The sequence below is a fragment of the Malaclemys terrapin genome, chromosome 1 (genome assembly GCF_027887155.1).
Source record: "Malaclemys terrapin pileata isolate rMalTer1 chromosome 1, rMalTer1.hap1, whole genome shotgun sequence".
Classification (NCBI taxonomy): Eukaryota; Metazoa; Chordata; order Testudines; family Emydidae; genus Malaclemys; species Malaclemys terrapin.
The window spans coordinates 27,745,771-27,772,445 of record NC_071505.1 but is presented as its reverse complement, the minus strand read 5'-3'; the positions used below and the strand labels follow the sequence as shown (position 1 = coordinate 27,772,445).

Here is a 26,675-nt window from a genome sequence, read left to right as displayed (position 1 = left end):
CCTTGTAAGTATTCTCACACTTCTTATCAAACTGTCTGTACTGGGCTATCTTGATTATCACTTCAAAAGTTTTTTTCTCTTACTTAATTGGCCTCTCAGAGTTGGTAAAACAACTCCCACCTGTTCATGCTCTCTGTATGTGTGTATATATATATATATATATCCTCAATATATGTTCCACTCTATATGCATCCAAAGAAGTGGGCTGTAGTCCACGAAAGCTTATGCTCTAATAAATTTGTTAGTCTCTAAAGTGCCACAAGTCCTCCTGTTCTTTTTGCAGATACAGACTAACACGGCTGCTACTCTGAAACCCAAATACATGATTTCCGCCTTCAGCACCCCCCACTATAAAAATTGTTCCAGCACCACCGCCCTCATATGGCCTGCATTCCATTATAGCCCAAACCTGCATCTTAACTATGTGCTTCATTGCTTTTGTGGATTTAATTCAAACCCACATATCACAATTTTGTTGCATATTTTGAAATCTCTTATGACCACATGAATGTGGAAAAAGTTGCCCTAAGTCATTATGCTGCATCATGAAAACACATTTTTAAATGTATGCATCATTGATTTGACAGTCCATGACAGCTTCATTAGTCTGGCATGTAAAAATATATTCATATTTTTAAATGCACATAATTTTCAGAGAACTTGTCGATGGTCATATGAGATTAACTTAAAATTGAATTTTAGAAAGTATTTTAGATGTACTATAGCTAATTTTGCAGATGTGTGGGTGATTTGGAATTAATGTGTCTGCCTTTTCAATTTTCTTTTTAAAATACCACAAGACATCCAAGCCAAACCCTGTTTATTTTATTTAAATAATTAGTCCATTGGGAGACAGTGGAATTACACATGCAAGGCAAGCAGGATTTGACCACTCAAGTGCAGAGGAGAGACTTCAAAATTGATGCAAAATGATATTAATAAAATGATCCTAACATAAGTCATTATAACTTGTTTGCACTTTTGCTGAATATTAAGATATAGTTACAAGAACATTATAGCTAGGATGTTTGGAAATAAAAGCACATATGTTCAGCTAGTTATGTTTAAAAATATTAAAATTAATCAAAGAAATTTCAGAAGTTTTCTGCTTCTATCTTGCAAGGACAAGTGAACCTCAAGAAGACAAACCCTGTAAATATTCACATTTTAAGTCCAGGCCTAATTGTAAAAAGGAATGTAGAGTGTGTTATCAAAGCAATAAATCAAGGTAAAGTGGGCTCTACCAACCCCCATCCTCTTGGAAGAAAACCTGCTTGTGATTTAAAACTTTAAAGAAACAGAAGTAGCTAGAGATTGTGATGGGTTCCCCTCGGGAACAAGAGCACCTGGAACTGGGGTACCACAAAGCCCTCTGACTCACCAGCCTGGGCTCCCTCTCCCACTGTGCTGCTGTAACAAACTGTAGACAGCCCCCGGGCCTACACTCCAACCAGCATTCACTCAGGCAGGGACACACCCAGCTGCAGTTACATGCAGGCTTTGACTAGCCACTGCATGAACCAACAATAGAGAGGCTACAGTCAAGATAAACCCCAGCTCCCCAACCTAAGACCCCAGAGCTATACCATCCTACTCTGGTCAAAACCCTGACCAATATGAATTTATTACTCAGTTCACCCCTCCCTCAACGTGGTGAGGAATGTGCAACAAGCCTCTGTTAACCAAGCTGAGATTTTTCCCCAGACACTTCACTCAAAGGCGCAGTGGTGTAGATAAAGCAAAAAACAAGTTTATTAACTACAAAAGATAGATTTTAAGTGATTACAAGTGAGAGTAAACAGATCAAAGCAGATTAACTAGCAAATAAATAAAACCACAAACTAAACCTAAAATACTAGCTAGATTAGATATGAATTAGCAATTTCTCACTCTGGCTGATGATACAAACAGTCCACCAGGTTTCCATACACAGGCTAGAAACCCTTTTAGTCCAGGACCAGCACTTCCCCCAGTTCAGTCTTTGTTCCTCAGATGTTTCCAGGAGAGTCTTAGTGTGGGGAGTGAGACCCCTAGATGATGTCACACCCCACCTTATATTTTAACATATGTCAGGAACCCTTTGTTCCAAACTCAGTTCCCAGACACGTTTGTGGAAAAATCAAGGTATCAAAATGGAGTTCAGTGTCATATGATCTGGTCACATGCCTTTGCTGGGTCATAGCAGCCATTACTTACAGGCTCTCTGGAGCCTCTCAGAAAGGCTCACCAGGTGGGGGATAAGCTTCTCCTCCTCCTATTGTTTTCCTGGGAACCCTTAATGACCCATTATCCTGAATAGGCCCTTCACAACCAGCTATCTAGATTGGAAGCCTTTTGCCTGGTGAGTGTTACCTAGGTGTAACCACATTTGAAATAGATACATAATCAATATCCATAACTTCAGATACAAAAATGATACATGCCCACAAATAGGATAATCATATTAAGCAAATCATAACTTTTCCATAGATGCCTGACAAGACATATCTTGTACAAAATGCATCACAATTATATCATAATCGTACAACTATGAAGGTATGGGGTGCAACGTCACAGAGATGTTTTAAACTTTTGTTTATTTCTTAAATATTGAAATAGCAAACCCCTTTGTGAAAATGCATATTTGCAAATATGTTAGTTAAATGCAATGCTCCCAATATGGGTCCTAATATCATTGTTATGAGAATGATAAAATGCTTTATGGATCAACATGGAATCTAATGACTTTGCTAAACTAGTGTAAGAAGCCATTTAAGTACAGAATATGCATACTAATGGAGAATTAATTAATTACTGGCAGTGCACAAGCAAACCCTCAACCAACTCCAGAAGACAAGAATCATTCCTCCAAAGTCAATAATTTTTAATTATTTAAGCTAAAGACTTTGTAAGAGTTCTTTAATTAAAAAGACTACTCTGAGAACTAAAAACTTTTATATAAAGAACAGAAGCATGGAGACTTTTTGAAAATAAAATTTCATTTCCTGTTAAGACTCTAATTAATTAAAAATAGAGAGAACATTGCAGAAACTGGACTAAATAAAAAGAAACTTAAACTTAACTTTATCAGTTATCTGGATCTTTTCTGCCACAAGAAGAACAAAGCAGTTAAAGAAATGTTGCATATTATCAAACAGACTGCAATTCAGGAGCTTAATGTGTCATCTAAGCCAACCCCAAAAGGCATGAAGCCAATGAAAGAGTGACAGCAACTAACCTGGAATCTAAACAAGCCTGAAAGAGGTGTGTTTTCCTATAATTTCATTAAAATAGGAAAGAGAAGGGTACAAAAACTCTGAAGTGAGCACCCCTCACACACAACTTCTGCTACTCTGCTCAAAAACAGCACTTCACAAGCAAGCTGCCACAAGCAGATAAAAAAAACAAGACAACTCAAGAAGAAATCAATCCAAGAAGAACCTCCCTAAGACTTCAATATGGATTAGTGAGAGGAAGTTAACTGAGATACTACCAAAGGATTAGATTTAATACTCTTGTAATGATTTTGTTGGAATATTGAAATGTTCTTATAATTTAAGACTAACAGTTTCTCCTGTTGATCACCATGTAGACCATGAATTCCTAGAGAGGAGACGAGGGCTAAACACTGGTAAGCAGAGAAATAGTAGAATGTAACTAAATTTAAGATTCCTAATATTCATAATTGGCCTGTATTAAGACAGCTCCCTAAATGGCTTCTTCTAAGTAACTTACTTAAATACCTTCTTTGATTTCATAGAATGTAATTAAGATTGGTTACTTAGCCCAACTATAAACTGTTTAGGTTATTATTAACAACTATGCAGTCTACATTTGCCCTTAAACAAATTATTTTTCCCATATATAAACAATTTTAAGTAGCTAATAAGATATTAAAACTGAATTGACAATAATTTTGGAAAAGAGCATGCTTTAGTCTTTCCTTGTCAAGACGAAAGCACCCCCAGAGGTATTCACTCTCAGGGATGCAATCTCTGTTAAAAGCTCCCCAGGAGACATACAGAGGAGACTGTAACAGAAGCAACCAGTTTATTGTTTGTATTCAGACATTTGTATTGTTTTATCTATTGTTCTCTTTTCCTTTCTTTAACAATAAAATAGCCATGTTTGATAACTGTGATTATTTTACTTGGTCTTGATCATGATGCCCCCTCAGGTATGCAAAAGAACCCATCACCAAATAGTTGGAGCTACACCCTTGAGCAGGCACTAAGAAAAACACTGGCTATGGCTACACTATTGCTTAAGCCAATGTAAGTTATGTTGCTCAGGGGTGTGAATTAGCCACCCTCCTGCGTGACATAACTTATGTCGACATAAGTGCTATGTCGGTGGGAGAGCTTCTCCTGCTGACATAACTACCGCCACTCATGGGGGCTGGAGTAATTAAGCTGACGGGAGAGCTCTCTCCCGTCAACTTAGACCAACTACACTACAGAGCTTACAGCGGCACAGCTGCATCAGTGCAGCTGTACTACTGTAAGCTCTCTAGTGTAGCCATAGCCTCAGTAACAGCTGGCCTTCCATTTCTTGTTTCTCTAAACATCTTTAGTAATTTTTAAAATAAAATTACTTCACGTCCCACAATTTAAAAACTACCCTTTCCCTTCCTACAAGAACATATTATGGCATAACAACATACTAAATTTTATTTACACATTAAGGGTGCATCTATACTGAATGCTTCTTTTGGCAGTGTGTGGTATACATAACCCTATAGCTCCCCTAGCTTGGGTATACATAGCAGTGTAGACCGTGAGGCATGACTTAGGTGAGTAAAGACACACCTGAAAAGCGTGGGTATGTACTCAAGTACAAACCCACACGGCTCCCTACTCGCCCAAGCAGTGCCTCCCTGTCTACACTGCTATTTTTAGCAGTTTCACGTCCCACTGCCTCCCTACTGTTGGAGCCTTTTCTTGCCACAGGAACAGACTCCAGCAGCAGAGAAACCTCTCGCAGGGGGGAGGCAGTGGGAAAAGGCTCCGTCAGCTCTGCACTGTTGGAGCCCTTCCCCACCACAGTGAAGACTTCAGCAGTGGAGAAAGGCTCTCCCAGCTTGCTGCTGGAGCCCTCCCCATCAGCAGGGAAAGGCTGAGCCCTTCACTGCGCCCTCCCCCACCAGAGCCTTTCCTTGCTGCAGTCAAAGGCTCCAGCAGTGTGGAGCTGCTGAAGTCTTTCCCTGCCGCCTTCCCTCTGATGGAGCCTTTCACTGACTACTGCAGAGTGGATGTGGTATGCTTCTCACTGTGGCGTGTAGCTCCACGTGCACTGCATGCTGCCACCAGTGGTGTGTAATGTACTGCAGACAGACTACACAACTTAAACAGCCTTTCAACTCCAACATATAGTCATCTACATTACACTCATCCAATTCCTCACACACACAACCTTAACTCTAACCTAAGCTACATTAAGAGACACTGCCTAAAGACAAATTTGTAGTGGTAAAGTCAATAATGTGTTAATTGTACATGAAAGAGCATGAGATTGAAGTTAAAGTGAACTGAAAAACTTCAGGTCACCTTTTACTATGCACTACTGAGAAGTCCAATACTTTTAAAACAAGCTTCCTTCTCCCCCACCACAAAAAAAAAAAAAAAAAAAAAAAAGTACACTCAATAGGTCTATAAACTATTTTGTCTTGGAACATCTAACACAAGTAAAACCATGTTAGTTCCTAGCCAAAAGTAAATATAAGAGTGCAGTTTCCGGAACAAGTGCGTATATGTTCTTGGCTTTGCTTTTAAATTTTTGAAATGAAACATGTGTTTCTATTGTGACCTATTGTATCTTTCTAAAATCAAAAAGAAATATTTTTATACAGCAGCAACCACACTGATTTTAGTCTTCAAGTGTATTAGTTACACATGGTAATGCCTAAAGTTTTGTAAATGTTATAGCAATTATGTTTATACTCCTGACTTTTAGAAGAGCCATGTTTTCATGTAAACTTTGACCTGACTATTTTAATTTAAACTCTTACAACAAAATAGTTACACAACGGAAACAGTGTGAGTTCATTTCACATTATTTGAGATATACAAACTCCTAAAACAGAGCAATTCCCAGTAGCTACAGTGTGCTTTGTAGTTATCTAACACAATGTCAGTATGAACTACCAGGTTTCAAGAAAACTGTTTATCTGCCTTATCTATTTTGTTTCAGCTACAGTCTTCTTAGATGTTACTGTAATAATGAATGAAACAGTTTCAGACAGAAGTGTGATTTTAAATTGACAGTCTCCCTTTAAGGATCCACTTCAAATTCTGGAACAGAAAGGCCCTTCTACAATTAGCTATAAAATGGGAATTATAGAATGCCATACATCTTGCACCCGTATACCAGGAACAGAGGATCCAAAATTCTGATACAGTAGAACCTCAAATTTACAAACACCAGAGTTATGAACTGACCAGTCAACCACACATCTCATTTGGAACCAGAAGTACACAATCAGGCAGCAGCAGAGACAAAAGAAAGAAAAAAAAAAAAGCAAATACAGTTCAGTACTTTGTTAAATGTAAACTATTAAAAAAATAAAGGGAAAGCAGCATTCTTCTTCTACATAATAAAGTTTCAAAGCTGTATTAAGTGAATGTTCAGTTGTAAATTTTTGAAAGAATAACTATAACGTTTTGTTCAGAGTTATGAACAACCTCCATTCCCAGGGTGTTCGTAACTCTGAGGTTCTACTGTACTCATAAGTTCTTCTACCTCCTTTTTCCTATATTTGCCCATCACAAATTAATGCTGCTTGAAGCAGTCATGTGCTTTTTTGGATATTACTGCTATTTGCAGTGGTAGCATTTGCCGTTTAGAGCACTGCATCTATTGACTTATGTCACAGAACACCATTTGTATTGATGTTATCACAGCATTCCACTGAGCCAGTGTGATTTTTAAGTTGTGATGTTTTTAAAAGGAATATCAATATGTGTCAATTTGTATATGCTATGCAGAGCTGTGTATTCTTAAGTTTTAGTCATGTTAGTTGTACATACACATTTTCGTAATGTCCAAAGATCATAAAATATGAAGATATTTCAGCCTAAATCCAAAAGGCATTTTGGGTGAATGATTAATAGCAAGGCACTAGATTGAGATAACTAATTTCTTCCCTAACCAGGGATGATAATGTTTTTTTAACCAAGGAAGCATGTTTTAAGGAATAAAATCAATACTTAGATATTGAAGTGATAGGCACTATATACAAAACTTAAGATAAACAGAAAAGTAGTATTAAAAAAAGAACAAATCTGTCATTGTCATAGAGGTCAATTTCTCTCCTCTACGAAACAGGATCAGTATAGGTGCCTATAGGGTGGATTTGATTTAAATCAAACTGATTTAAATTACAAGTCAGGAAGACTCGATTTAATCATGGATTTCTACATAAAAGTACATTCTTGTTGGTTGTTATAACCTTAATACATATTCTTCACAACTCAGAGATAGATGTAGGTTTCATTTTCAGAAGGTACACACTATACATTTTTAAAGTGATTTATTTTGAAAACTTTTCAGATTAGTTTTACAGCTATATCAGAAAATAAATGATTGATTGGTTAATTTTCATTTACCAAAGATAATTGAAGAAGATATTTATGAAGTCATTGGGAGGTGAACTATCTCCACTTCAACAGGTTAATCATTAATATTTGGAGGATTTTCTTGCCATGCTGTTTCAGAGGAGAACATCACCAGACAGACATTTAAATTGTTTAACAATTAAACAATGACGTTATGTATTCTGGATTTTTTTCTTCAACAGCAAATATATAATATTTTAATAAAACAAGCATATGAATTTTTGAATTTAGTTAAACATTCAAGTTTTTTAAAATCAGGTTTGTTTTTGTTAAAATTGTTTTTAACTAAAATAGTTAAATGAAATTTTTTTTTTTAAAACCAAAATTAAATCGACTATGTCAGCCAGGTCAACATGAGAAACTTTAAATATTGGCTTCTACAGCTAACTCGGTCGTCTTCACTTTCATTTTCCTGTTTGTTCATAATCTGGAAAAGAAAGACAAGCTTTCCTGCTTTTTCAGGTCCCAAACGATTTCTCAATTTGGAATAAATTAGTCCAAAGAAAATATTCTTTCTACGCCAGCAGAAGAAGCTACAGGTCTGTCACATCTTACGCTGGGGTTATGTTCCACAGTCAGCGCGTAAAGCGAAAATCGCGTACAGTCAAAATGACCCTTGAAAATCCCTTAAATTACCCAAAAAGTAGTTTTGTGTCTACAACCCTGTACAATACTATGTATTGTATACAGCAATGTACAGTACAGTATATAATAAAGACTACATATGCAAAATATAATTTTACAGTATTTTTAATAACGTAACAGACAGAAGAATGAAAGAATAAAAAATGAAAACAGTACAGTGCAGTACTGTAAACCTGAACAGTCATCAGTCATCCTGGATATTCTTGCTAGTCTTGTACTGTATACACTGCAATGATTAGTCTGCCTCTTCCCCTGACAACACTATCATTGAGTCGTCAGGGCTTGATGTCGATCCAGGAGACGATGGGCCAGGCTTGGGTGACGGAGAGCGAGTTGTAGACGAAGTGGTTGGCTCTGGTTCAGCTCGAGAAGTTGATTGTGTAGGCTCTGCTGCTGCTGGTTGCTTTTTCTTTAAAAACATGGTGATTGGCAACTGTCGCTGTTGTCTCTTGAGCTCCTCAAACATTTCTTGGTACGGTCTCAAATCATTCGTAATACGACGTGTGATTTTGAGGTTTCGTTCCATAGAAGGCTCATATTCAGAAATTAAATCATTCAAGTGTTTCGCTGCTTGGAACACTTCAGAAAATTTATGAAGATTCCAAGTTTCTGGTTCTTCTTGTTCGTCATCATCTTCATCTTCTGTAGACGTTTTTATCCGTTCCTCTAACTCTTCATTAGTCAATGTTTCTCTATGGCCCTCAATTAATTCCTCAATTTCTTCCTCAAGGATGTTGATGAAGCCATCACCACCCACTTCCCTGGCCACCTGAACTATGAGTTTCACTTCTTTGTCAATGGTCGGGAAACCCTTAAAATCATTCGCACAGTCTTCCCATAGGTTTCGTCAACATGCATTGACTGTTTCAGGCTTGATTGCATCCATTGCCTGTTTAATATAAGTGATGCAATCAGCAATGTTGAAGGACTTCCAACACTCCATCACATTGACATTGGGATCAGCATCCATAGCGGTAAGGATCCGTGAGAATGTAAGCCTTGTGTACGTGGGCTTGAAACAGCTAATGACGCCTTGGTTGAGAGGTTGGAGGATGGAGGTGGTATTGGGGGGGAGAAAGATGACTTCAACATCGTTATGTGCAAACCAGAGTGCTGCAGGGTGGCCAGGAGCATTGTCTACGATCAGCAACACTTTAAAGTCAAGTCCTTTCTCTTCAAGGTACTGCTTGACCTCCAGAATGAAACATTTGTGGAACCAAGCCAGAAATAATGCTGCCGTCACCCAAGCCTTTTTATTTGATTGCCAGAACACAGGCAGCAGATTTTTGTTTTTGCCTTTTAGGGCACGGAGATTTGCAGCCCTGTAGAGCAAGCCCGGCTTTATTAAATGCCCAGCCGCATTGCCACAAAGCAAAACAGTCACACGGTCTTTAGCTGCTTTGAAGCCAGGGGCTTGTCTTTCTGATTTCGAAATGTAAGTGCGGGTGGGCATTTTTTTCCAGAAGAGCCCAGTCTCGTCAGCATTAAAAACTTGTTCTGGAAGATAGCCCCTTTCCTCTATGATTTTCTTTAATTGTTCGGGGTAGGCTTTTGCTGCCTCCTCATTGGCAGACGCAGCTTCACCAGTAGTCTGCACATTTTTGAGGTTGAAGCAGTTCCTAAAACTGTTAAGCTGGAGGTTTGAACAGCGCATAGATGCTAAGAGCCTTTTCTCACAACATGTTGCCATTCATAGGCACACGTTTACGATTCATGTCTTCCAACTATACGTTTAATGCATTTTCAGTCTTCACTAAAGTCTTATCACGCACTTGGCTCGTCACCTTAGCAGTTACTGGAGCACTTGATGCCACGGCTTGACGAATTTCTATCTCTCAAATCTTGATGGCATGGATGCTAGATTCGTCGCGGCCGTATTTACGCGCCACGTTGGCAATGGACATACCATCTTTCAATAAGCCCAACACAGCCAGTTTTTCCTCCAGCATTGGAACAAATCGCTGTTTCTTCGGTTGAGCACCAAATGAAGTAGGTGGCTTGCATTTAGGGGCCATGTTATACAAAAAATATGTACTGTATCTTTAAACAGTACAGGCACAGTAGAATCTCACTCAGTGCAGTGAGATGCGCACAGTATGAGAGGCACAGGGGGACTGAGGACTGTAGTGGGAACAGCAGTACTGTAGTGGAAACAGCAGATTCGCTCCGGGGCATACGCACTATTTAAACTGTTTTTTTTTTGGTGGGGGGGGGGTTGCCAACCTTCCAGGGTTATTATAGGGGAGAACCTTATCACAGGCCTAAAGACATGCTGTTGCTGTCAAGTCCCCCCAAAAAAATATTTTAGTGGGAACAGCAGATTCACATCTCACGCTCGTGGAATCACCGGCTTTCTTCCCCCCCCCCCCCCCCGACCGCATAAAGCTGAAATTGCGCATGTTAAATGTGCGTAAGATGCAACAGACCTGTACTGCTGTTAAAAGTGAGATTATCACTTCAACAATCTTTGAATCAAAGGGTACGTCTACACTACGAAATTAGGTCGATTTAATAGAAGTCGATTTTTTAGAAATCGATTTGATACAGTCAATTGTGCGTGTCCCCACTAAGCGCATTAAGTCAGCGGCGTGCGTCCACAGTACCGAGGTTAGCGTAGACTTTTGGAGCGTTGCACTGTGGTAGCTATCCCACAGTTCCCGCAGTGTCCGCCGCCTGTTGGAATTCTGGGTTGAACTCCCAATGCCTGATGGGGCAAAAACACTGTCGCAGGTGGTTCTGGATACGTCATCAGGCCTCCGTGAAAGCAACGGCAAAAAATTGTTTCTTGCCTTTTTTCCTGGGTTACCCATGCAGACGACATACCACGGCAAGCACAGAGCCCGCTCAGCTCACTGTCACCGTATGTCTCCTGGGTGCTGCTGGCAGATGTGGTACTGCAGTGCTGCACAGCAGCATCCCCTTGCCTTGCCTTGCGGATGGCAGACGATACAATACGACTGCTAGCCGTCATTGTCGTCTGGTGGGTGCTCCGGGCCGGCCTCAGTGAAGTCGGTCGGGGGTGCCTGGACAAAAATGGGAATGACTCCAGGTCATTCTCTTCTTTAAGTTTCGTCTAATGGAGATTCAGTCCTGCCTGGAATATCATGCCAGCTGGAGGCTTCTGCCTCAGGCTGCTCTCCCAGTCGGTAGCACTGCGCGGTCGCACCTACCCCAGCCTACCCCTTGCTCCCATGGCTCATGAAGCCTGGACAGTAGTAGGGAGCAGTTCAACTATAGGCTGAGCAAGTGCATAATCTACCATACCATTCTCTCACTAGAAGGGAAAACCTATAATGGCAGCAGGCCGTAAAAGAGACCCAGTTTGGGAATAAGAACCATTCAAGAAATATATGTTTGCTGATGATGTTTTAAAGAAAGTCACACCAGTGAAGTGGTGGAAGTCACTTAAGCACTACGAGTTTAGGTCGAATTTAGCAGTGTTAGATCGATTTAACCCTGCACCCGTCCACACGATGAAGCCATTTTTGTCGACTTAAAGGGCTCTAAAAATCGATTTCTGTACTCCTCCCCGACAAGGGGATTAGCGCTGAAATTGACCCTGCTGGGTCGAATTTGGGGTAGTGTGGACGCAATTCAACGGTATTGGCCTCCGGGAGCTATCCCAGAGTGCTCCATTGTGACCGCTCTGGAGAGCACTCTCAACTCAGATGCACTGGCCAGGTAGACAGGAAAAGCCCCGCAAACTTTTGAATTTCATTTCCTGTTTGGCCAGTGTAGCGAGCTGATCAGCACAGGTGACCATGGAGTTCCAAAATCGCAAGAGAGCTCCAGCAGGACCGAACGGGAGGTACTGCATCTGATCGCTGTATGTGTGGCCAAACAGGAAATGAAATTCAAAAGTTTGCGGGGCTTTTCCTGTCTACCTGGCCAGTGCATCTGAGTTGAGAGTGCTCTCCAGAGCGGTCACAATGGAGCACTTTGGGTTAGCTCCCGGAGGCCAATAGGGTCAATTTCAGCGCTAATCCCCTCGTCGGGGAGGAGTACAGAAATCGATTTTTAGAGCCCTTTAAGTCGACAAAAATGGCTTCATCGTGTGGACGGGTGCAGGGTTAAATCGATCTAACACTGCTAAATTCGACCTAAACTCGTGGTGTAGACCAGGGCAAAGTGCTTAAGTGACTTCCACCACTTCACTGGTGTGACTTTCTTTAAAACATCAGCAGCAAACATATATTTCTTGAATGGTTCTTATTCCCAAACTGGGTCTCTTTTACGGCCTGCTGCCATTATAGGTTTTCCCTTCTAGTGAGAGAATGGTATGGTAGATCTCAAATCAATGAAGGCTACACTCAGAAAGACCCAAGACTTCTGGTATGCTGCTCAAACAGTTTCACTTTTGTTTCTACTGCCTGTCCCTCCCTTCTCACATTTCTCCCCAGGCTTCTCCTCCTTGTACAAATCTATTCCACCCCCAACAATTTTCTATTCATTGAACTTTTTGAAACTTTGCACTTTTAGAGAGAGGTAAGGGATTGACTCTGTGTAGACAAATTTGCAGAGGGAAAATAGGGTTGAGGTCTGTTATTTCTCACCTCTATATTTTATTTATTTATTTATTTAAAAACATTTTTGCTGTTAACAAGCATGTTATCTCTGGAGACACAAATCCACAGTTTGAGAACTGCAGAACTAAGCATCTCTGATGGTATCTTCTAGACTGAGCACTGAGTCCCATTGGGTAGATAGAAAGATTAACCTAAATAATCTATACAGAAGCCCCTGGAACCCCATTACATTGGGTCCCTAATCCATGAACTATTGGAACTCATTACCAAACTTTTCTTAAACATTACATGAATATATTATTTCATACTATAGAATTAGAATTTATAATTCCTATTCCATGATGAGATATCTTTGAGCTATAATGTATCTTAATTAAAACTATCTTTAGATAGGTTTTTTCCTCAAAAAGCATTTTATCACAAAAATCCGATTTAAATAAAAAGATCGGATTTTAAATAAAAAAAATCCTTCTTTTTTTTTAAATCATTGATTTTTATCCACCCTGGGTGCCTACTTATGGATTCTGCCCTCTCTGCTGACTGAAAGAAGCAGCTAGCACTTTCCATTTGGATAACTCCGATTCCTCCCAGAATCAGCAATATTTGGACTCAATCTTGCTCATAAGAAATCGTGAGACATTATTGATACAAACTCTGTTTTAGAAAAACCCACCAGCCCACTGGCACAGACAGAGAAAACTGGTGATTAGCCAACCAAAGCTAAACAAATTAAGTTACTCACTTTCTTAACTTCCTACTTATATGTTTTCAGTTGCATCTCTTGTTTACAACAAAAACTACTTGACTTCAACATCAACTAAATACCCCACTCCAGGTACAGAAAAACTAGGCTAGAATACAGCAGACTAAAGCCACATTTGTCCATGCAAAAGTTCAACAGGAGCTAAAGTCTTCCTGCATTAATTTTAGACATGGTGGTGTATAATTTGAAAAAAGCATTGGCTCTGGTGCCTTTGAATTCTAGTTTACAAGGAATCAAAAATATTTTTAATGATCATTAATCCAAGACTGGTGCTTAAAAAAAGCTTACTAGTCCTGAAAGCATTTGTACTCACTCAAGTTTCTCTAGCCTTGGTAAAACTTTAAAAAGCATGACTGTCACCTAATGTAACAATTCCTTTACCAATGTTTCTGCCAGGTTACTGAATATCAACTATGTCAAACTTAATCAGTTTCACAAAACTTAAAAGTTAGTGGGCAGTTTCACCAAAGCCTTATGCCAGCATAAATATGATAGAAGTCCCTGTGGACCAGGGGGTGCTAATGAAAAGCCATGCCACCAGCAGCGGGTAGAACTCCATGCATCCACGCAGTGGCAAAAGTGGGTCAAGATAGTCGGGGTAAAATATCATGGGCAAGATCACTGCAATCAGAATGTGTACTATTCCAGTGGCTTCCTGAGAAAGCTCACACTACTGAACTTACACAGATAGCATTAATCCAGGGTAATTCAAAATATAAATATCAGATCTGAATGTTTCACCTTAAAAAAATATATATATATCAAAAGCCCAAGTCACACAGAACCATACAAGCACCTATCCTTCTCTCAGGCTGAGTACTCAAGCTCACAATTTTGGATGACTATATTGGATTCCAGCCTGTATCCACCCTGACAGTGAGTATTCTGTACACCTTTTATTTATAGTCTATACTGAGACTTGGTCAGGAATGTTTGGTTTCTTGAGCAGGGAACGTGATATGTTTTCTTTCTGTCTGGTGCATATTAGAAGTCACACTACAGAGAGTCTATAAATATTAATAAAAAGGTATTTATCTACATCTCTAGTTGTAGGGACGTAGCACAGTTTGATGCTGTTAGTAATGCTGTACCTCAAAAGGAAGGGATAAGTCATCAGCAAAAAATTTTGGACAATTGTAAGCAGAAAAATAAACCATTAAGGAGCATGCTATTTTCTGAAAACCAAAAGAAAAAAAAATCTATTTTATGCAATAATTTTCTAGTCCATTCAATTAATGAAGTCTTTATGATTACAGTAACTTACATGCTATTGCCCTTTTAAGCCAGCATTGCTAGCCAAATTAAGTGTAAGAACTCTAGACTCATCACTAACATTTACCTCAAAAAGCTCTCCATCTCAAACTCTAGTCCCGACCATTTACTGTAAATATTAATATCATTAAGCACAGCAATCTAAGATGCAAACACACAAGTGAAAAGTACTTAATGTTATTAATGCATGTTTATGAACACTTCACTCTAATAATCAATAGGCTTTTTGCCCTATTGTTTTCCAAAATACAGTAAAACAAGTAAAGAGATTCAGAATTTCTCTGCTTTTCCATTCTTGATAATTTTCTCCTTCTATTTGGAATCTCTAGATTCCTCTGTGGTGCAGTGATAATGGGGTGACTTACATTTATTTCCCCCAGATTAGATGCAAGTCTGCTGTCACATACACACAGCCCAGGCAGAGCGCCTCCTGGCTGGGCACTCACCAGGCTGTTGCATTTGGAGCCTACTTCACTGGGTCATGTGTGCTTTTTAAGCTTTCTGAGTCTGAACAGAGTCACAGCATTAGCCCCTGGGGCACTCTCAGAGTTCAGATCCTCCTTCTACCAGCCTCCCCCTACCTCCCTCCTGAAAGCGGAGACCCTGTGGTCCCACTACCTAGGCCCTGTGACTTGCGCTGGCTTCCTCAGATTCCACAGTAGCTTATGCACAACTTTTCCCAGTGTTCCACCTTGTGGGTACTCTGGGTTTACTCTTCAGACACAAGATGGCAAAAGCAAACACACCAATAGACTGCACAGGATTCTAAAGCAAGTTACTTTTTACTTGGCAGCACATGAAATACACAGGTATAGACAAAATAATAAACACACCTATATACAAGTCCCTGCCTCAGTTTCCTCACTACTATAGAGCATTATTTGGGCTTATGGAAGAGTCCTCTAAAAAGTCCAGGTTTCCCCTCCTGTAAATGACTTCTCTTCAGAATCATGCCATCTCCTCCCCCTCTGCTCCAACTTAGCTTGCTTCCTTTCACCTTGGCCAGTCCTGCAGTTAAACAGGGCCCCCTGCTATGAAAGCATGCCCCTCTCTCATGCCCAAAGCAATCTCTCTCTTGCCCTGAGAGTCCCTCAAGTTTGCATGTTCCACTTCCAACAGAAGGTTTCTTTGTTCTGCTGCTAGGAATTTTTTTATCTCCACTCCCCATAGGGAAGTTGAAGGGCCTAGCTTCTCCCAGCTTAAGCCAACCCACTGTCCCAAAATGTTTCCACCTCAACAGGTAGCCACTTGAGGTCTAAAGACCAACCACTGTACCTGGTCTGATAGATACATAATATAGCCCCTGACAGCAAATGGTGGATTCCCACATACTCTGCTGTTGAAAAAATACAGCAATATCATAACATCAACCAGAATTCATAAGTTGTATATAGACAGATTCCTCAAATCATCATGGCTGCTGTACAATTCACTTTGCAGAAGAAGGTGTTATGCAGTGAGCTCTGTATTTTATCCCTGCAGATTCCAGACATCTTTGTAATTTCAGTCTACATCCTATTTCATCTTAGATTTCATGCTTTCCTGCACAATGTAGCATCATTTGAATTATTGAATGAATAGATGTTTTGGATGTCTGACTAATGAGACATTATTGATAGAGCCACAGAGCAATACAATGCTGTTACAATACAATGCTCATTTGGGATCATGGGGAAATGAGAAGCAGCATAGACACACGCCCCTATCTGAGTTAATAGGTATGTGCAGTATAGCTGTATGCTTTTAGGCTCACTACTTGCAGCAGTGCCTAAAGTCTCAGACTTCACAAGGATTTGACTGCGTGCAGGGAGCTGGCTTAAGGAGGATGCTCACTGAGAGGCTTCATAGAGTAGAGCGTGGCAATGTTTTTATATGACAGACCTGAGGTTTGCCTCTGGGGCTGAGCACTGCTGGCTGACAGCTTCTTCAGGCATCCAGTCTATTGGGGTTTACAAAAACTAGGACAACACACTGCTTTCTGCAAAACCAACAGGGACAGGTCCTGAAAACAGGGACTTGCCTAGTTTTCAAGGACAAATTGTTATCCTGTTTAGTTATAAAAATTGATATTGTGTTGTTCATTCATATAAATGCACAGTGGAGTGTAAACACAGCGAGTGCAGAGTTTCTTTAGAAGGGTGGTACAAAAGTCAGTAATTTAAAACAAAAAAAAGACTTGCTAAAACTTTCCTAACGAAGAAATATATTTTCTCTGAAATATATTTGGTATGTACAAGATACTTTGTGGTGTGGTGTAACATAAATGTTAGTACTGGCACTTGTTTGTTCATTGCCACTCATGAATAGTGCAGTCATCCCATGCTTATGCCACCAATATCTTTCTACTACATGACTATGTATTCCATAAGTGTAAGTATATACATACACACACATAGATTCATAGATTCTAGGACTGGAAGGGACCTCGAGAGGTCATCGAGTCCAGTCCCCTGCCCTCATGGCAGGACCAAATACTGTCTAGACCATCCCTGATAGATATTTATCTAACCTACTCTTAAATATCTCCAGAGATGGAGATTCCACAACCTCCCTAGGCAATTTATTCCAGTGTTTAACCACCCTGACAGTTAGGAACTTCTTCCTAATGTCCAACCTAAACCTCCCTTGCTGTAGTTTAAGCCCACTGCTTCTTGTTCTGTCCTTAGAGGCTAAGGTGAACAAGTTTTCTCCCTCCTCCTTATGACACCCTTTTAGATAACTGAAAACTGCTATCATGTCCCCTCTCAGTCTTCTCTTTTCCAAACTAAACAAACCCAATTCTTTCAGCCTTCCTTCATAGGTCATGTTCTTAAGACCTTTAATCATTCTTGTTGCTCTTCTCTGGACCCTCTCCAATTTCTCCACATCTTTCTTGAAATGCGGTGCCCAGAACTGGACACAATACTCCAGCTGAGGCCTAACCAGCGCAGAGTAGAGCGGAAGAATGACTTCTCGTGTCTTGCTCACAACACACCTGTTAATACATCCCAGAATCATGTTTGCTTTTTTTGCAACAGCATCACACTGTTGACTCATATTTAGCTTGTGGTCCACTATAACCCCTAGATCCCTTTCTGCTGTACTCCTTCCTAGACAGTCTCTTCCCATTCTCTATGTGTGAAACTGATTTTTCCTTCCTAAGAGGAGCACTTTGCATTTGTCTTTGTTAAACTTCATCCTGTATACCTCAGGCCATTTCTCCAATTTGTCCAGATCATTTTGAATTATGACCCTGTCCTCCAAAGCAGTTGCAATCCCTCCCAGTTTGGTATCACCTGCAAACTTAATAAGCGTACTTTCTATGCCAATATCTAAGTCGTTAATGAAGATATTGAACAGAGCCGGTCCCAAAACAGACCCCTGCGGAACCCCACTTGTTATGCCTTTCCAACAGGATTGGGAACCATTAATAACAACTCTCTGAGTACTGTTATCCAGCCAGTTATGCACCCACCTTATAGTAGCCCCATCTAAATTGTATTTGCCTAGTTTATCGATAAGAATATATGCGAGACCGTATCAAATGCCTTACTAAAGTCTAGATATACCACATTCACAGCTTCTCCCTTATCCACAAGACTCATTATCCTATCAAAGAAAGCTATCAGATTGGTTTGACATGATTTGTTCTTTACAAATCCATGCTGGCTATTCCCTATCACCTTACCACCTTCCAAGTGTTTGCAGAGGATTTCCTTAATTACTTGCTCCATTATCTTCCCTGGCACAAAAGTTAAACTAACTGGTCTGTAGTTTCCTGGGTTGTTTTTATTTCCCTTTTTATAGATGGGCACTATATTTGCCCTTTTCCAGTCTTCTGGAATCTCTCCCGTCTCCCATGATTTTCCAAAGATAATAGCTAGAGGCTCAGATACCTCCTCTATTAGCTCCTTGAGTATTCTAGGATGCATTTCATCAGGCCCTGGTGACTTGCAGGCATCTAACTTTTCTAAGTGATTTTTAACTTGTTCTTTTTTTTATTTTATCTGCTAAACCTACGCCCTTCCCAGTAGCATTCACTATGTTAGGCATTCCTTCAGACTTCTTGGTGAAGACCGAAACAAAGAAGTCATTAAGCATCTCTGCCATTTCCAAGTTTCCTGTTACTGTTTCTCCCTCTTCACTGAGCAGTGGGCCTACCCTGTCTTTGGTCTTTCTCTTGGTTCTAATGTATTGATAAAAAGTCTCCTTGTTTCCCTTTATTCCCAAAGCTAGTTTGAGCTCAATTTGTGCCTTTGCCTTTCTAATCTTGCCCCTGGCATTCCTGTGTTTTTTGCCTATATTCATCCTTTGTAATCTGTCCTAGTTTCCATTTTTTATATGACTCCTTTTTATTTTTTAGATCATGCAAGATCTCGTGGTTAAGCCAAGGTGGTCTTTTGCCACATTTTCTATCTTTCCTAACCAGCGGAATAGCTTGCTTTTGGGCCCTTAATAGTGTCCCTTTGAAAAACTGCCAACTCTCCTCAGTTGTTTTTCCCCTCAGTCTTGATTTCCATGGGACCTTACCTATCAGCTCTCTCTTACCAAAATCCGCCTTCCTGAAATCCATTGGCTCTATTTTGCTGTACTCCCTTCTACCCTTCCTTAGAATTGCGAACTCTATGATTTCATGATCACTTTCACCCAAGCTGCCTTCTACTTTCAAATTCTCAATGAGTTCCTCCCTATTTGTTAAAATCAAGTCTAGAACAGCTTCCCCCTCAGTAGCTTTTTTAACCTTCTGAAATAAAAAGTTGTCTGCAATGCAGTCCAACATGTACATACATAGACACACAAACATTATATATATACACACACACACAGCAGATTGCCCTGATAGCACTGCCTATTAGTAAGGTTACCTGATACTTCCCATTGTAAGACCCTGTTTTCAGTTACTTATAACTTTGCTAACCTTTAACCTTTGAGGCTAAAATTTTCCACGCTAGGTATCTGCCTCAGGCTGAATTTCTTCTGGAAAATTTCAGCGAAGACAATTCAGTTTTTCGTAAGAACCAGGCTACAGAATAATATGTTTTGACCATGTTAAAAAAAATCTTATAACCATTTATTTGAAAAGCTCTACCACCCTCATGCTTTGCAACAGGGACTTGAAATTTGGCAAGGTGATAGCCGTTGTGTCAGGGGTGTGCCTTTTGCTATCCCTGTGAAAATCTACCCAAATTTGACCAAGTTATAAGCCTTTGGGGGGAGAGGGAATCACAATTCACACCTGCTCAGAGACTTGCTAGAGAGTTTAGTTCCCCAAAGATTCCGCCAATGTTGAGCATGATCCAGCCTAGGAATGAGCAGGATGTCCTGTGCAACTCCAAGCCATGGCATGTCCAGGCACCAGAATTGAGAGTAGGGATCTTTTCTTTCCTGTTCTCTCAGTATCCCCCAGGACCACTGACATTGAGCTTGGAGGCTCAAGCACCCACGGAAAAAAAAATAGGGGGTGCTCAGCACCCACCAGCCAAAGCTGTTTGGCAGGGCTACCAATCAGCTGTTCATCGGCTGGCAGGAGGCACTAGGGAGAGGGCGGAGAGCAGCGAGGGGCAGGCGGACAAGGGCCTTGGGGGAGGGGGCGGAGCAGGGACAGGAAGAGACAGAGCAAGGGCGGAGCCTCGGAAGATGGGCCAGAGTGGGGGTGGGAAATGGCTGAGCAACAGCGGAGCCTCGGGAGAAAGGGCGGAGTGGGGGCACGGCCACAGGGTGGAGCAGGAGTTGAGCACCGACCTGAAAAAATAAAAGTCAGTACCTGTTCCCATGACAACATCCAGGCAGGTGCCTTAAGGTTTGTAGAGGCAGGGCTTAGCCCAGTGGAGTCCTACCCTGGCCTGAATGGAGCATGTAGATATTACCATACTTATTTAAGTTAAAAATATAAGTTTACACCAGTATTCTGTAACTACTTTGGGAACTGAAACTGTTTATTTAAAAAGAATCCATTTCAACAGACTAGGTGGCTCAGTAAATTGGTAATAGGCTACTGAGCTTTTCACCTCTAGGTCCCCAGTTCAAATTTAGTTAGTTGAAAATGACTGAAAGACATTACTTTCTGATGTTTGTTCAATGGCCTTCAGGAAATGAGCTTTAACAAGCACTAAATTCAATTAAACTATATATAGAAATACATATTTCACCATTTGTATGTATTAGCATTTTCCTAGTTTTACGGATTACTCTAACAAAATTCAGAAGTCTTTCTACATGGTCCTCAATTTGATAATTAAATATCATTATGCTTATCTATATAAAGATTGTTGTTTTGTTTACACTACCCACTTGATTATACTGACTCATGCCTACTAATATAACAACTAGGTTATATCTGCATATCAGACCTGAAGTAATTTTTGCAACCAAATTGCTCTGTTTTGAAGTTTTAATAAACACGAAAATACCTCCTTAACCACTTCTAGAAGCTAAACAAAAAGGTGACATAATTAAGTGCGTTATGATGTCAGTTTTACAAACAGTAGTATCGTGAAGGAAACAAAATAACACATTTGATTTTCAGGCATCCCATTTTCAACACTGACCTGAAAACTAATAAAATGCATTTGTTATTATAGTTCTCAGACTTTTCACGTGTGTAAATGTTCAGAAATAGTTAAAACAGAAAACCTGAAACAGATTTTAATTTTACTGATTTAGAACTAATTTATCACACTGTGTCGTACAAGATGACTTGGCAATATTAATATTTGGACATGTTCAAGATTTATATCAAGTTTTGTCTGAAAGTCAGAATTCCACAGATAACACAGTGCTATCGCATCTCTATGAACACAATGCATTTTTAAAAATAATTTAGAATGGATAAAGTGACCAGAACAGAAAGGAGTGTCTTTCATAGGACATTGTAAGATACAGTAGAAATGTTTTAACTTGCACAGTGTTTTATTTTGTTATTGTTTGGAAGTAGAGGGTGGACATAGCTAAAATGTATAAATGTATTTTATTGTTCACATTTTCAGGAACAGTGTTCATAGCAACATATGCAAATAAGAGATATGCAGATGCAAAGTCAGCCTTGAAAGAAAAATATCCAAACCGAAGCATTTTTCCTGCTAAAATACCTCAATAAATTATCCCAAAGGGCTACATAATATTGAGTGGTATATATAATTCATGTTAATTGTGTTACTAAGAAAGCAACAACAGTGGCTCTAGAAATATCTGTAGAAAATCACATTAAGGTTGGGTTGAATATGAACGTTTGCTATAGCTGTAAGTAAATATTTAACAACAGCTGCTATAAATGATGCAAGTCATTTTCCACCAAAATAAGGTTCATAATGGCATTGGCACTTCAGAACAATTCAAAGAGAATAAAAATGGTAACAATTTGTAAAAGCCAACAACATTTACTGAAGAATTTTAACTTTTCAACAGGCACATCATAACACATGATTAATTATGAATTTCAGTCTCTAAATAATCTGTGCAACGTATTAAAATAAAGGTTCAATTCTCCCTTAAATGTGGACATTCTTTCTAATGTTACTGGGACTTACTCAAATGCATTGATGGGAATTATATTTATATAGATACTTACTATAAAATCTAAAAATAATTTGCAAAGCAGCCAGTGTGCTCAGCAAGCAATTCTTCAAGTATACTAAAGTTACGAGAATGCAGTTTAATGTTTTTATTATTTATTTTTTTGAAGAAATGACATATACCTCAGATATCCATTCAAAATAAAGGTACCTATGGCACAAGCTGATCCACAGCTTGTAAGGTAAGGACCTTAAATTTCATTTAATTTCGGTAACTAAGAAGGCTGATCTAATGGTCAGGGTAATGGACTTAGACTCAGGAGACCTGGATTCAGTTCCTGGATCAGCCAGAGACTTGTGTCTGACAGTGGGCAAATCTATCCTATTGCTCAATTCACCATTTATAACATGAGACAGTGCTTTCCGACCTCACAAAGAGGTGCTGCAAGGGAAAAATTAATTGACTATGAGGTGTTCAAATACTACAGTGAATGAGAGTCACATAAGTACCTAGATAGTTAGAAACATTTATTCAAAACAAGAATTGGGGGACAATGGCAATTACATGTTCTCAAGAATGAAACAATGTTCAGTTTGAATTCCCAAATGAAAAAAAGGAACATTGTCAACTTAACATTTACTTGATTATTTTTTTTTAAAGCAGAACTTTCAGGTATTACACCTACTCTTGAGCCCCAGGCAATTTTTGTCATTTTGCCATCAAATGTTCTCAGTTGTTTAAATATGTTTCTCCCCTCCTTCCTGTATAAAAGCCCCGCACAAATAGGGGAAACAGACTAACTATACAAATAGTGATGCAAAAGGCAAAGGAAACAAACAAACAACAGACCATTTCCTAATCATTTCCAGTGTTAATAATCAAAGGTGCTACTTACAGAAGTGTAAAGTATTAAAAAATAATTGATTTTAAGTTTATGTTTAAAACCATAAAACAGTTATTAAACTACAAATCCCTCTATGCATCCAGTTATCAATATGAGAATGTGTAGATATATGTGTGCTATTTTGAAGGTACAGACATCTATGCTAAAAGTAAAACTTTTACAAAAAAAGTTACACATAAGCAGCCACTAACCATTTATTAGAACTGATTCATTAATCCTTGCCTAGTGGTTCCCAAAATATTTTCATCCTATGATCCTGAACCATTCATTGCTCCAGGCTTGGAATACTGATACAGATTATAAACCTTAGTACAAAGTAGGCTTTAAAAACACTCCAAAATATCATATATGCTTTGTTTTACAAAATTATTTTTACGCATAATTAGTTAGTTAAATAATTCCTGGTTAGTCTCTTTTTTAAGCAAAACTATTTACAATGACATTCTTCCTCTAAGACCACAAAACACTGAACATAAATAAAATGTTTTTATTGTTGATTATGGATATTCACTACAATTCTTAGAAAGCTTCTTAAAATATCCTATAAACATTTACATGTATAACACATAATAAATTCAAGCTACAATGCTGTATTTACTACCATAAATATAACATACAAGCAGTCCATTTACCATGGATTATACTAACAGACTTTTTAACATAGTGAGAGCCAGGTTTGACAGTCATGTTCAATATGAAGAAATGAAGATATTTTAATTTTTCTCCATCATCAGTCTGTCTCAGCAACGGTTTTAGGATTTTTGCTCACCTCATAGATGACGTAATGGTTTCAGCAGAATTCAAAACTATTACATAAATCTACAGTACCCAATTAATCGCTACAAATTCTTATAAATTACAAATCCTATTTATGTAGGGGCAAAGATTACAAGGATGTTGAATATCTTAATGTGCAGTATAACTTTCCAATTTAGATGTAAATATTATTTAAGCTAATTTATTTTTTCCACCTCCTCAAATATCTGACTTTCAATGATAAAATGCATATAAAAACATTTCATTTATTTACAAAGCTAGCACAGCTCAGCTGGCAAACAGCAAGCTTTTGGATATGGTTATCCAAATACAACTTGAACTTGACCTGGAAGAACCAATATTTCAATGAGCTAATGAAGTTTTTCATTTTCAAACTGTTCTCACAAAACTGTCAATGATATCAAAGATATGTTTATGTTGTTTCCCTGTCCCTCCACGCCTCCTCAAATCACCACTACCAATCTACCCTTTAGTTAACTAGTTCACAGTATGTAGTCTGAGTGCTCTGCACCTTTTCAAAGACAGCTGCAGTTTGCCCCTTGATAGATGCTCTGTCTCCTAATAAACCCTGTCAGCTACACAAAGGGAATTTTTAACTGTGGGCGGATCGGTATTAGCCTGTAGTGAAATGAAGTACTGCAACCATTCTTTGCTGTCCTCACAGCTATGCTTACTCTGTGGGCCCTTCCTACTGTGCAGGTAATTTGAACATAACTATTAAAAGGAAATAAGATTTTAACCTCTGGTTGTCTACCTTATGGAACACCCAGGAGCACATCTAAGTAAAATGCTTAATTAACTTAAGTGCATTTATACAGCAACATGTCCTTGAGCATTAAAGCACTGAAAGCACCAAAAGACTGACTATATCTTGCTTCCTATTCATAAAACAGAAATAGCAATATACTATTTGATTGATTAACAATAAAATACAGATTTTTGCCTTCCAATACCCCTACTACAAAGAAGGGATCATTAGTCCCTCTTTAAATTACATGTCATCTCTTAGGCCTATACCCAATAAACAACATAAATATAAAATCTGGTGCAGTGCTACATTTACATACACCATGCAGCATATCTGGTGGCTGGGAGACACCCATGTTATTAAAGTTCAGTTTGACAAACAGAAAGGAAGCTAACCTTTAGTTGTCTGTCATTTTGTTTAAATACAGAAGGGGTGGAACTTGCCAATAGCAGTAACTTGACAGGATGCTTCTTCCCATTCATTCTCCAGCTTTCTGGCCAGCATACTCCCTACAACTTGCCTGCTCAGTTTCCTTTTTGAGCCAATCTTTTAAGAAAATGGATTTTTTGCCGTCTTTAACATGGTACTACTCAACAGCAATAAATAATACAATTGTGACCATGTTCAGTATTTGCAGCCCCAGAAAGTGCCAGGGATACAATAAGGCTGAAGCGGGAAGGGACAGATAGGGCATCTGCCACAACAACTATATGTGCTTTGACAAACAAAAGAAAAAACGTATAGTACATCATGTCAAGGTTCATAAACTATCATTTCAAATGCAGCCCTGCTGCACCTGTGAGCTGGGATTCACTTACTGCACCTTCTCGCTCGCTCTCCACTCACACATACACATCATTACCCGTAGCACACAAGGCTCAAAGCACACTAACAGTTGTGTCCTGAGCCCTTCCCCTGGCTCTGCCCATCACTCATCCTCACAACAAGCGAGGGAGAAGCGCGCAAGGATGCTGGGCTTCATGCCCCCGCCCCAGCACCTCTTCAGGAGAAGGGGACATGAGTCTAGAAGTCAAGCAAGCTAAACAATACATTGTCCTGTGAAACCAGAACTACTGGCACCCCCAGGCCGGACGGGGTCTCTCGGTCACTCCTCAAACACTACCGCCCCCAGCTGCGTTTCCCCATGCAGACCCCCCCCCCCCCCCGGGTATCGAGAGGACTCAGCCCTTCCCCGTCTCACCTAATCTCGGGGGGGCGCCCGGGCCTCCCCCGACCGCGGAGCTACCAGGGACCCCGCCCTTACCGGCGAATTCCCCCTCCTCGTCCCCGCTCTCCGAGTCGGTCTGCATGGGCTCCTCGGCGAAGCTGACCCCCCTAGTGGGGGCCCTGCGGGGCGCCAGGCTGCCCCTCTCATGGCCCGGCGCGGGGGAGCCGCCCCCGGCGCCGCTCTCCGCCGCCTCCGCCTTGAGGCGCCCGAAGTACTGGAGCGCGAACTCCAGCAGGTCCCCGGGCTGGCTCCGCAGCACCTCCACGGTGAAGCCCTGCAGCAGCTCCGTCAGCCCCGCCGGGATGGAGATGCTCATGCCGGGGCCGGCCGGGGCGAGGCGGCGGGAACGGGGGCCGCAGCGCGCGGGGAACTGCAGCGGGTGCAGGCCGGAGCAGGTGGGAGCCGCAGGGGTCCGAGCCCGCCGAGGGTGCCGGGAGCGGCTCGCTGGGAGCCCGGGAGGCGGCGGTGGCTGCTCTCGGTTCGCCCGGCAGGCGCGGCGGCGGCAGCCCCGGCGGTGACTGTAGCATCCCCGCCCCCGCCTCCTCCCCGAGCGCCAGGGGGGGCCTCGCACGCATGTGACCCGGGAAACCATGACAACCTCCCGCCAGGGACTGCGGAGCGCTGCGCCGGCCGGGCCGGGGGGCGGGCTTCCCCCGGGCCCGGGATCGGGCTCCGGGGACAGTACGGCTCGGGGTCCGCCTCGCCGCTGGCAGGGCAGGGGGCTCAGCC

At 40.5% G+C, this 26,675-nt stretch overlaps 1 protein-coding gene across 2 annotated transcripts in view; it reads right to left on the bottom strand.

Annotated features, from left to right (window-relative positions):
- PRKAR2B (protein kinase cAMP-dependent type II regulatory subunit beta) overlaps window positions 1-26,462 on the bottom strand; it is a 197,309-nt gene extending 170,847 nt beyond the window's left edge. The window contains exon 1 of one of the 2 annotated variants that reach the window (XM_054018539.1): window positions 25,920-26,462. In XM_054018539.1, coding sequence (XP_053874514.1) covers window positions 25,920-26,262 — 343 coding nt within the window. In that variant the 5' untranslated portion in view covers window positions 26,263-26,462. The remainder of the gene's footprint in view (window positions 1-25,919) is intronic. The other variant, XM_054018549.1, reaches the window with a different exon arrangement.
- Between the last annotated feature and the right edge of the window lie 213 nt (window positions 26,463-26,675).